A 12,600-nucleotide genomic window follows, 5' to 3' on the forward strand; every position below is an offset into this window, starting at 1 on the left:
ACTTGCCGTCGTCATGGTCCGGTGAAAGGCATTTGTTACAGACCGGGTGGAGGTCTATATGTGGGTACTTGGACCCACAGAGCGGACAGTACTTAAACGGACTCCGCTCCATGCTGGAAAGTTGTAGTCGTGTCGCGATGAGAAGGCCTCGATGTTCGAAGAGTGTAGACTCCGTTGAATCCGACTTCAAGAGTTGGAAGAACCCGAGACCATGCGCGAACAATACCGACGCTAGAAAAAACAAGGCCTTTTGGCCTGAAAAAGTTAGTTTTTCTCGGTTCCGACAAAGAGAAGTCGGGACCACATCCGAACCCAATGGCGGAAAAAAACAATCTGGGGATGGAGCCGATGCCCATGCGCACTGTAGTCCAGGGGAGGAGCCACCTATCTCAGGATACTTCGAAGACTCTTCCAGGACAACAATGTGCGATCATCCGGACCCAACACTAGGCGGCGATCTAATGCTAAGATATGAATTTAGCAGCCCACATGCCTCGAACATAGTGGTTGATGATATCGTAGACTGCAGAGAGGTCAAGGAGAATCAAAGCAGTTTTCAGGCCCTCATCAGAAGTGTCAGTTCCTTGAGATGTCACAGAGCGGACTCGATTTCCCTGGCAGGTGTGAAACCTGACAAAGGTCTGTAGCAGCTAATGTTGTTTCACATACTTTTGCAATTCATCTTAACCATTCTTTTCACAATTTTGCTAGGAAACTGAATGATTTCATACCAAGGCTTGAGAGGACTTAGATGTTTTGATCCTAGGAGATGACTGGGTTACTTCCTTATCAGAAACTGGCTTGAACGAGGTCGAGGATGATATCTGACGACCGAAGTAAATGGGAGGTTACAGCGATGACAGAGTTATTTGAAAGTCCGTCATACATCTTTAAACATTTAGATTCCAAAACATTTGAATAGGTATTCATAGTGCTGTCTGGTGGTGTTCTGGACATTTTTAAAATGTAAGGATTGACCATTTATTTGTAGCAGCTGAATGTTCTTTTGTTTATTTTCTAGAGTTGTTTAGGTGATTGGACATGTGGGATTCATATATTTAGTTTACCTCTGCAAACACATTTTGCAATTGGTTCATTCATTCCTTAGTTAGTAAGATGCCCTCCTACTTCAAGAGCTAAAGATGTCATAGGATTATCAAAAAATGCTTACATTTGACCCAGAGACAGACTTTCTAGGGAGTCTCAATATCGAGGCTCTGTATGCAAGCATCCCTCAGGAACAGATATTTCTAATAGTCGAATCAGTTCTTTGCAATTTAAAGAGTGGAACTACATTATTCCCACACAGTTTGCAGTAGAATGTGCCCTACGTTCCCTAGTGGAAAACGTCTCTGAATACATTGGGGACCCTAAACCATCAGATATAAGGGACTTGCATGTGCCGCACTTTTGCCCCAAGTGTAACATGTCTGTCTATATGTATATCAGTTTGAGGTAAACTTCTTTTATTCCAGTGAGGAATCTCTCAAATCACATATACAACCTTGGCATTGATATAGAGACGATGCATTGATTAAATTGCCAGGTACTGAATACCTGGCCTTAGAATTTAGCAATTGCGTAAATGAAAGAGGCCACTTTCTCAGATTCACACATACACTTAGTCTAATATGCCATTTTTAGACCGCAACCTTAAAATAGCTGATGGTGGATGGTTTAAAACTGGGGTGCCACATAAGACCTCCTTAATTAAGAAACTTCCTTTTGGACAAAACCACTAAATATGATGGACAGGCCAATCAGCTGTCCTAGATATTTGTCGACCGTCAGTATCTCACCAAGATAACCAGAAAAACAAGAAAAAGAGCACACAACAACAACAGGGAGGCCCTACTAACCCATTTAGCTAATGGATAAAAAGCACCACTTTTTCCTCAGTCTCGTTTAGGGTCAAAATGATGATTGTGAAACACTGGAGGATAGAATAGCAATGGTAACAATTGGCAACTCTTTTTTCTTTTCTAAAAGAGGACACAACGTCAGAAATAGACTGGTTCATACTAGATCATGTAAACCTACTCACTGTAAGGCAGTTAACCCCCTCTGGGGCCTTCCTTCATGACTTGCCTCCTTCTCGGAGAATCATCATATCCCTTACTCTACACTATGATAGTTAACTTAGGGACCAGAATGTCATGGGACCCGAAGACACCCACTAATTGTAAAATGGTCACATTCCCTTGTGATCTACACTACATGGGTATGACCCCCAGGAAATCCAAATATACTTAGGAGAACACCGTAGCAATATAAGATGCCATAGGAACGCCACTAAAGTGACTGCTCACTTTGTTTAAAAGAAACACATTGATGATAACATGAGATGGTCATCCTGGAAAAGGAAGGACAGGGCACCAAGACTGACATCCATCTGCTATTACTTATGAAAGAACAGGGATGCATACACCGTTTCAGTGCTCAAATAGAACTCTTATAGAGGGATTAAGTGAAAACATCACCTGGTTACAAAAAGGTGTTAGATAAAGTGGGACTTCTCTTCCAGCAATAAAGCAATTTTACCGCCAAGACCTGGAACACCCTGGCCCTCCCCCTCAGGAAAGCCCAATCGCTGACTCAATTTACAAAGGATCTCATGACCTGGCTCTTCAGCTGAACCTCCACACCCACACGGATCATAAGCCCCTCCTCCTCTACCCCCGCGCCTTGAGGCCCTCTAGGTTGAGTAGCTGCGTTTTACAAACTTCTGATTGATGAATTGATTGAAACCGTCAGTTACTAAACATGCCTCCAGCTAGTTCATCACACATTTCTACTGAAACCATCAAGAACCATCTTCTTTGGATGGTGCAGCTGCACTCACAAGCAGTCATAGCTCTGGCCTCCGAGATGCAGAGTACTGCTCAACGGGCTAGCAACAACCTTTTATTTTAAGATTACTCGTGGACGAGTAAATCAATTTAACACTAACATAATAGATACATTGATGATTGAATGAAAGCGCCCAGTTTAATGAATGCATTTAAGGTGATGTGCAGGATGTAATAGGAACCAACAATCCATATTTTCAACAAAATTTAACGTGTGGCCCCATTGGCAGCATAGTGTGTGTACACTCAGGGATGTGGCTTCCATTGGTACAGCAGGTGCATAGGCATCGGGGCCCAGACACCTGAGGGCTCAACTGAACCCTTTATTTTACAGTTGATACAGAAGCCCAGGGCTTTAAGTGGGATGAAAAAAACTGGGTGTCTTTCAAAGGGGCATGGCTGAACACAAACTAATAATCTGTGCTTAGCATAGTGTACGCCCGACTGCTATTTTGCTGCTTCTGTCATTTCATCCGGATATATAATACAACAAGTAACGATACACCTACAACAAGCCATGTCTATTGGCTAAGCAAATGGTTGTTAGTTGCATAAGATAAATAAGCAACAACTATGGCATCATTATATAGAACATTGAAAATGCTTCAGTTCGGACATGATGAGACTGTAAAAGAATTATGAGTCTCTTTGAAGTTACATCAAAGGCAGTGAAGGGTGGTAATGCTGCAGAGTTAAGATTTATTTTTCATCCTGAGGGTGAGAGCAAATATGGAGTGCCAGATAGGGACCCATGCCAGCACCAGCTTTTAAGAACTGCCAGTGCTGAGCACCGGCAGGGCCTGGCCCACTTAAAGACCTGCAGGAGCCCATTTCCCAGCTTACCCCAGGACCATGACATATTGGCTACACCACCGTCTACACCTTATTACACAATGTTCTCCAAGTGCACTGTGATCTACATTTGCATTACATGAAAGATTGCTCTGGACTTTGTGTGACTCTCGCTGCAGAAACGATGCATGCATCTGATGAACCTTATTTCTAACTGCACCTACCTAAGTGTGCATGCATCGGATACGTCATGCATGAGATACTGCTTGCCTCTGCAATCACTTGTATGTGGCTGAAACTATTTACCTGCACTATTTGCTTACTTGTATTCCAACTGCGTCTGTATATATTTTCCTGACTAAAATTGAAGTAGCGTTATTACATCTGTGGGTAACCACGAGCTCTAACTACAAGCTTGCCATTCATTAATTCGTCAATATGCACGCATCTCACTGCTCACGCGCCTCACTGCTCTGCGAATTCATGTCACTGTGCGTATACCTGTGTCTGGACCTGCGCATGCGTCTTTCAGGATGTAACTTGTCATGAGCTTACACAGGTGATAGGACATTTTCTTGCCCCAAATTGCGCACATATGGAACTTTTCGTGCATGTATTTTCATGGCAGGATATGCATGCATCGAACTTTGTATGCATATATATATATATATATATATATATATATATATATATATATATATATATATATATATATATAACCTAAACATATGCCACTGGGCATGCATTCTACTGTACATACATCTGACTGCATATGTGCCCGTTATATGCCAGAAAATCTCGACATTCACTTGATGGAATCACTTGTCACATTCTCCAGGCCAGCAGGCACCACAGTTTACCCACCTCTGTCACACTGCAGTCCGGCGTTCTGCCCATCAGCTTCTCGGAGGATGGCCTGCACCTTCCGATAAAGATCCGCCTCCACTTCTGCACGGGGCATAAAGAGACAACCATTAGTTCTGGAGAGGGTTACCACACTTCGGACTTCTTAAAGAAGAACTAGTTATTACAGGCAAAATGGGATACAGACATAGGGATGGTCCTTATACAGACAAAGACTGGGCATCCCTTCTCGCCAACCCGAAGTAAATCTCCCGAAATTCACGATTAAAATGTATTCAGTACATGATCATTCAAAGAGCATACCTCACACACCACATCCTGGCAGTGGCAATGAACTGCCCAAGATACGTGGAGCAAGATGCGGACTTCCTCCATATTCTGTGGTCATGCCCTGCCCTTTCCCCCTCATGGACACATATAGCACACACACTACAAGAAGTGGTGGGAGGGCACGCATGGACTACAGCAGAGAGTTGCATATTAGGCCTTTATCCACGCCCTAAGGTTAACACAGTGCAGGCGAAGTTTTTTGACCTAGCTCTTATTTTGGCAAAGCGTCTTATCACAAGTCGCTGGAAATCGGCGAAACCTCCAACGCTGATGGCCTGGAGGGAAGAAGTAAAGCGCTGGGGGCTTGGCTGAAAGCGGGGTGCTATGGAGGGAAGAACGGCGAGGGTCATGTAAAATACTTCAGCTATGTCGTGGGATCTGCTGATGGAGTCTTTTAAAGCCAGGGACATGGATGAACTTCACATACAAGCAGATGACACACACGGAGCAGCACTCGAGAATTAGCATTACCCTGAGATGCACATACAAGCGGGCGCTGAATCTGGTATGGTGAGGGAGATGGAAGAAGGGAGGGTTATCATTGAAGATCCGTCCATCTCTCAAACTTTACGTGCCACAGATTTTATATCTAACCAATTGCTCTGACTGAAGGTTGGGGATCGGCAGGATCCTCCCTTCAATCTCTTATAAAACTGGTTATTGTTGGGGCTGCACCCGTTAGTTAGTCAAGGGGGAGTGTTTTTGTTTATTAATGTTATAAGCCAATAGATTTGCATGATACTCGATTCAGGCTCTACTGATATGGTAGACGTTGGTCACCAAGCATTGGTGCGGCACTAGGAGCTCCTTCCTTCGAGGTGTATTTCCTGGCGGCACAGCTCCAGTGGTTATCACATTGGACAGCAGGGCGCCATCTGGGGGAAACCAGCTCAGAAGCCAGACCACTGCTGATACCGGCACTCCGCTGTCTACTCTACGCAGGAGCTCAACCCAATTCGACATACCCGCTCCAGGTAGCCGTAGCTCGTACCCGTAAGCTACGACTTCATCGTATGTTTCAAGTAACTCCACTCTACATCCCCCGGTTACCTTTAGTCGGCCTACCCCCAAGCACGGCCCGTGCAGGGCGTTATACCGGGGCGGTGACAGCAGGCGGGGGAGGGTCAGGGTGGGGGGGGTTGTAAAATGCGGGATATGGACCATTACAGGTAAGTACCGAAAAAAAACATTTTGTTGCCCGCGCTGCATCACATTTGGCGATGCAGCGCAAAAAAAAAAATTCCATTCCTTGATGTAGAGATATACCCTTCGGACGAAGGAGGTCTGATGACAACTCTATATAAAAAGGAAACCGACCGGAATAGATCATTACATTTTATGAGCAACCATCCCCGAAGCCTGAAGGAGAACCTGCCATATGGGCAATACCTAAGGATCCGGAGAAATTGCCAGGATAAGCAAGAATATGAAAAACATGCGGAAAAATTGACCATCAATCTTATTGACCGTGGGTACCCCAAAAAACTTCTGCGCCGTTCCAAAAAACGAGCGTGGTGGACACCACGAGAGCATCTGTTGGAGAAAAAAGTGAAAAAGAAATTGGACCGAATAGTATTAGTCACCACATACTGCCCCAATTCAAACATGTTAAAAAAGGTGGTTAATAACAACTGGCACTTGGTTAAAAATTTAAGCGAAGAATTGAATAAACCTCCACTATTCGCTTTTAGAAAAGAATCAAGTTTGGCCAAAAAACTGGTGAGAGCTGCAATACCAACGAAACCACAACCCAATTTGAGAAGCATGATTGGATTACCCCCAGTTGTGGGGCACCACAGATGTGGAGGGTGTAACTGCTGTGACTCTACTGAAGAGGGATCAATTTTCAAACACAATGAAACAACATGGAGACATGACATGTTTACAAATTGCAAAACACGATACGTGATCTATGGAATTAGGTGTCCATGCAACCTTTTCTATATTGGCAAAACTAACCAAGAGATCCGCTCAAGAATCCAGCAACACAAATCAAGGATAAAACGAAAGGTACCAAATGCCCCCTTGGTCAACCATTGGCAAATAAAAAATCACGGAGATAATGAACTGCGATGGACTGTGATCACAAAAGTTGAACAAGATTCAAGAGGAGGAGATCTGGATGCAAAACTTTTGAAAAAAGAAGCAATGATGATCGTAAAATTTAACACAGCCACAAACGGATTAAATGAACTCTCCGAGATGTTCAAATTATAACGATGCGTTTAGATGGACATCAGACAAAAAAACAAAAAGATTATAATCCAGCATACGATCCATTGGAGATTTTCCCTATTCAAGATGGCCCCCGCAGAAGGATTTCATATGATAATTCGTCACAAAGTGAAGAAATTGTCTCAAAGCCCACAGCTTCATTAGTAATTATTCGCCAACCCAAAATATTGAATTCATGAGACATATAACATTACATCACCACGCTATTTTAACATATGCCCATAGAGAATAGAGCGACATTGACCACACAAAGATGGCGCCCGCATTTCATCAGTAAATCATGAGACACCAGGAAATAGGAAATAACAGCGTCATCCAACTGCACGTCTCAGATCGTGAGACGGGACCCAGCCAGAACACGCCACTAATGAAAGGTATGACCTATTAGATAGTTGAAAGGAGTTTTAACTGATCTCTAAGCCTCCACAACAACGCAATGGATAACTAGACGTTCACCCTCCTTCCCCTTTGCCCAGGCGCACTGTGAACTCCGAAAGCTAATCCGCCGATCTTCCCATGCACAGCGTCTAAGAACCAGTCATAACAATCTGGTAAGATTCCAAACTTCCTGCATTGGACTGCGTGGCTAGTTTCAAGATAGAGACCAATCCCCTTACACATTTCCATCCTTGTCTTTCACAGAAAGAAATGAAAAGGCAACATCTTTAAGTAAGTATGCATCAGAGCGTGCCTGACATTGAACGCTTGCAGTTAGACAATTCAAATAGCGCGTGTGTATTTGTCATGTAGGTGGTCCCGCTCCGCGGACGTTGGCGAATCTAGGAAGCACATCCCATCTGACATTTAGAGAGGTAAGAAGCAGAGAATCGGGTGTTGAGCCCAAATCAGCTTCTGTGACATAAATGACGTATTTTAACAGAAGTTCCCCTGTTTTCCATTTACAGTCTATGGTCCTGACGAGAACTCTATACTCAAAGAGTTCGAAACGCGTAGACCGTCCCATATAACGTCGTCACATTGAAACCATAAGAAAACTGAACAACATTTTGATTACAGTGATTTATATCTTTAATGAGATTCTATGGTTTCTTGTTCAAAAAACTGTATATAAATTGTATAAAAAATATAGCTCCTTGTTGTTTTAGATTGTTAGTTGGATGAATGCATTGGGTATGTATGGATAAGTTCTCTAGTATGAATGAATATGAATGAGGTATGAAGAGAGAATTAACATTATGTTTGTATTTGTGATGTGTTTCGAAATATTTTGTTGAAATATTGAAATGTTTAAAAATAAATGAAATAACAAAAGTGCAAATAAAATGCAAAATTGAAAAGATTGATTCTATGATGAGAATGCCTCTTACATAGTGTTTTGTTCGTATGTAAAGAATGAAATAATACCCTAGAACTTAAAATTAGCAGTATTGGCATCTTTTTTGTGACACAATTTAAGGCAGGGTTTGGCCTTACTGCTTGGGAGCCCATACCCAGTGGTGATCAGTAGTTGTGGAGATTAAGCAAGCTATTGCCCAGAGTTGCAGAGTGGGACCCATGATTAGAATAGGCACCGAGGCGAGAATTATCAGGTCCGAGGAAATTGAGCCCAAGACCCGCCGAGGTGGGAATTGAACCCTGGTCCCGGGCCAGACCTATGCATCAGGGTCCGCCGCTCTAACCATTGAGCCACACTTCTCCACTTCTCCATATGTGGTGCAGTGCCATTTATGCCTCACAGGGCTTTCCCAACCCCAGTAGGTCTTACAGGCATCCATTGCATTTCTTCCAGGCACATTGCTAGAGCTAGCATCCTTGGCGTAGATTTCCCTGAAATTTTTGCCTTCTAACTTCCTGTTTTGCAGACTTTAGGATTTTGGGCACTTTAACACTGCTGACCAGTGCTCAAGTGCATGTGCTCTTCCCCTAAAGCATGGTAACACTGGCTTATCCACATCTGGCATATTTAATTTTCTTACAAGTCTCTAGTAAAGTGAACTACACGTGCCTGCGGCCTGTAGATTAAATGATACTTGTGGAGCTGCAGCACTGATTGTGCCACCCACTTCAGTAGCTCTAAACATGTGGCAGGAATGCTATTGCAGAGCCTGTGTGTACAGTTTTAAACTGCACTGTCGACTTGGCAAGTTAACCCACTTTCCAGGCCAAAACCTTTATTTTTTAAAACATACAAGTCACCCCTAAGGTAGGCTCTAGACAGTCCCAAGTGCAGGGTGCTGTGTATTTAAAAACATGGACATTTACTTTGAAGTTTTACATGTCCAGGTAGTTAAAAACTCTTACATTTGTTTTTCACTACTACAATGCCCATCTCTCCAATAGGTTAACTTTTGGATTATCTTACTACACTTCATAAGAGTAATTCCCAATTGGGAAAACACATATTTAGAGTTTGGTGTCTCTGGACTCACAATATTAAATCACAACTTATGATGAAGTTGGATTTTAAGTTGAAAGTTTGAAAATGCAACGTTTAAAGTTGGTATTGCCTTACTTTAATTATTCTGTGCTTTCTGCCTGTCTCTGAATACATGTCTTAGGGGGGTGGAGGGGGGGGGGGGGGGGGGGGGGGGGGGGGGGGGGTGACAGCTGGACTTTGTGAATTCCCTCTAGTCAACCAATCACAAAGGAACCTTAGGTGTGCCTGATGGCCCATCCACATCCTGATGGGCCATTAATATCCTGATGGGTCATCCTAGGCAGGATGGGAGGGAGGAGCGGACACTTGTACCTGAATGGTTTGTCCTCGCAAAAAGTTGCATACCCTCGTAGTGAGTCTGAAGCCAGTGCAGGAAGGGGAGGGACTCTGTATGTTATGTTATGTTATGTTATGTTATTTATTCTTTTATATAGCGCACGGATACTCAAAAAGAGTGTCCCGGCGCTTTAATGGAAAAGGAAGGCTGCAACACAATAACATAACACCGATAAAAGAAAAAACAGAATGCCACACCAAAAACATGCAGGAAAATAGGCTACTAGGTAAACAGCCAGGTTTTAAGGCCTTTTCTAAAAGCTAGTAGGCTGGTAGCTCCCCGCAGAGCAAGCGGCAGAGAGTTCCACAACTGTGGCGCCAGCAATCCAAAAGAGCGGCCTCCCAGGCGAGCTCTCTTCACACGCGGGACAACCGCCAAAAACAGGGATTCCGACCTCAAAGACCTGGTCGGTTGATAGAAGACCAGTCTCTTTTGAAGGTACTTTGCTCCCACCGCGTGGAGAGCTTTATATGCCAGAGTCAGAGCCTTAAAGGCAATCCGTTTCCGGATAGGAAGCCAATGCAAGGTTTTCAACAGGCCCGATGCATTGGCCCGTCTATTTAATCCAAAGATTGCTCTCGCAGCAGCGTTCTGCACCACTTGGAGCCGCTGCAGCAAGTACTCTGGTAGGCCCAGGTAAAGAATGTTGGAATAATCCAACCTGGACCCAATCAGAGCCTGCACTGTCAATTTCCTATGCTCCTCAGACAACAGGGGAAGGAATCTCCGCAACATCCTAAGGATGCCGAAGCAGGTGCCCGACACCCCAAGGATCTGGGATTTCAATGTTAGCCCCTTATCCATCTTGACCCCCAGATTCTTGGCGACTTGCGAAGAACAAGACGGAGGAAACATATTAATCGGCCACCAGGCCTGCCAGTCTGGCTCTGTGTCGCACTCAAAGAAGAGTACCTCGGACTTATCGGAATTGCACTTGAGGCTGTTCAGATGGAACCATTGGAAAACAGCCCCAAGGCAATCCCGGATACTCTCCTCATCAAAGTCACCTCCTCTCTTACATGAGAAGAGGAGCTGGGTGTCGTCAGCGTAGGATACGATCCGGCCGCCATACGATTCCGCCAACGCCGCCAACGGGGTCATGAAGATGTTAAATAGGGTCGGGCTCAAAATAGAGCCCTGTGGGACCCCGACTCCCAGAGGCGGCATCACGGCGGAATCTGGCGACGCCCAGACCGTTTGCCGGCGGCCGGCTAGGAAGGAAGAAAACCAGTCGAGCACCGTCCCCCGCAGACCTATCTCAAAGAGTCTTACGAGAAGGCCATCATGGGGGACGGTGTCGAATGCCGCCGACAAGTCCAACATCACCAGCATTACTTTGCCCCCGGAGTCCAGAACCCCTTTAATGGTTTCTGAGACCTCCAGGAGCGCAGTCTCTGTGCTTAGATGGGGACGAAAACCCGACTGGGTGGCATGCAAGATCTTGTGGGACCACTCCCTGACTCAGCGAAAGATTCAACAGCGGGTTTGCCAGTGGATTAACCACCTCCGCAACTTTCGCTAAAAATTTAGCAGGGCATGGGTCGCGGGGCGAACCCGATTTAAGATTGCCCATTAGCGCTAAAGAGTCAGGGGCAGAAATCGGTGGAAACACACTCAGCACCACACCTGGCCACGCCCGCTGGGGTAAGGTGGTCTCAGGATTAGTCTGGCCCGTGGGCTCAGGCGATGGAAAAGAATCCTGTATGCGTTGGATCTTGCTCGTAAAAAAAACAGCAAGGTCCGAAGCCCAGGTACCGGATGGTTTTTCGTCCGAGGTGTTAGACCATGGGGAAATAAATTCTCTCACAATAGAGAAAATCTCCTTGCAGGAGTTAGAAGCAGCTTCTATTCTCCTAGCTAGATATGCTCTCTTTTCCAGGCGAATGTCCCGATGATAGGCCTTGACCACCGTCTTATAGGCCAGCTTGGCTACAGTATCATATTGTGCCCGCCAAGCTCTTTCGGCTACCTTACACTGCTGCCGCGTGGCCACCAGTGCAGCGGTAAACCAAGGCGCAGAGACCCGTTTCGGTGTCAGGCGGGGTGTCAATTCCGGGGCAAGATCTTTTAGCCTGTCTAGGAGCCAATCTTGCAGGGTCTCTAGATCCCTGTCCAGATCGCCCGAGAGGGGACATGGATGATCCACAGCTGCCTGGGCCAGCATCTCTGGGGTCACTCGGTGATATGCCCTATAGACACGATCCTGTTGCTGTGCTAGGGCAGCCACCGGTTTGGCTATGCCTTTGATCGTAAATTTGGCAAGCGAGTGGTCCGACCATAGTACTGGTGAAATCTCAATCTCCTCGAGAGGGGAAGACGAGAATACCTGGTCGAGAGTGTGCCCCTTCTCGTGCGTAGGCTCCTGCAGATGAGGGATCAGTCCCAGCAGGGTCATAGCCTCGGAAAATTTGATGGCAGCAGGGTCGGACGGATCATCACTTCAAAGTACTCTCTTCGAAGTCTTCGCAACTTCTAAGCTATGACTGGGTATAAGTACTGGACCTCTGACATCACATACTCAATACACTTCTGGACCGAGGACATTCTGCCAGGAGGAAGGACTGCTGTGCTGCTGAAAGGACTGTCACTTGGGTGGATTTGGCTGGACTCCTGTTTTGCGGTGCCGGCCCTGCTGCCTACCATCCTTGCCTGGAAGTGAGAAGGACTGGACCAGCATCTCTACATCTCCAGAACCAAAGAGACTCCAAGTACTTGCTGGGTTGCCTCCTGATCTTAAGTCTCAGGGATATCAAAGACTTCCATCAACCCTTCTACAACCTCTGAGCTCTGCCAGC

At 45.4% G+C, this 12,600-nt stretch overlaps 1 protein-coding gene across 4 annotated transcripts in view; it reads right to left on the bottom strand.

The window, feature by feature from the left end:
* The window catches only part of PIK3R6 (phosphoinositide-3-kinase regulatory subunit 6), a 745,472-nt gene that overhangs the window by 383,413 nt on the left and 349,459 nt on the right, over positions 1 to 12,600 (bottom strand). For all 4 annotated transcript variants that reach the window (XM_078654671.1, XM_078654672.1, XM_078654670.1 and 1 more), the window contains one exon: positions 4,506 to 4,589. In XM_078654671.1, the coding sequence (XP_078510797.1) occupies positions 4,506 to 4,589 (84 nt within the window). The remainder of the gene's footprint in view (positions 1 to 4,505; positions 4,590 to 12,600) is intronic.

The sequence above is a fragment of the Lissotriton helveticus genome, chromosome 7 (genome assembly GCF_964261635.1).
Source record: "Lissotriton helveticus chromosome 7, aLisHel1.1, whole genome shotgun sequence".
NCBI lineage: Eukaryota > Metazoa > Chordata > Amphibia > Caudata > Salamandridae > Lissotriton > Lissotriton helveticus.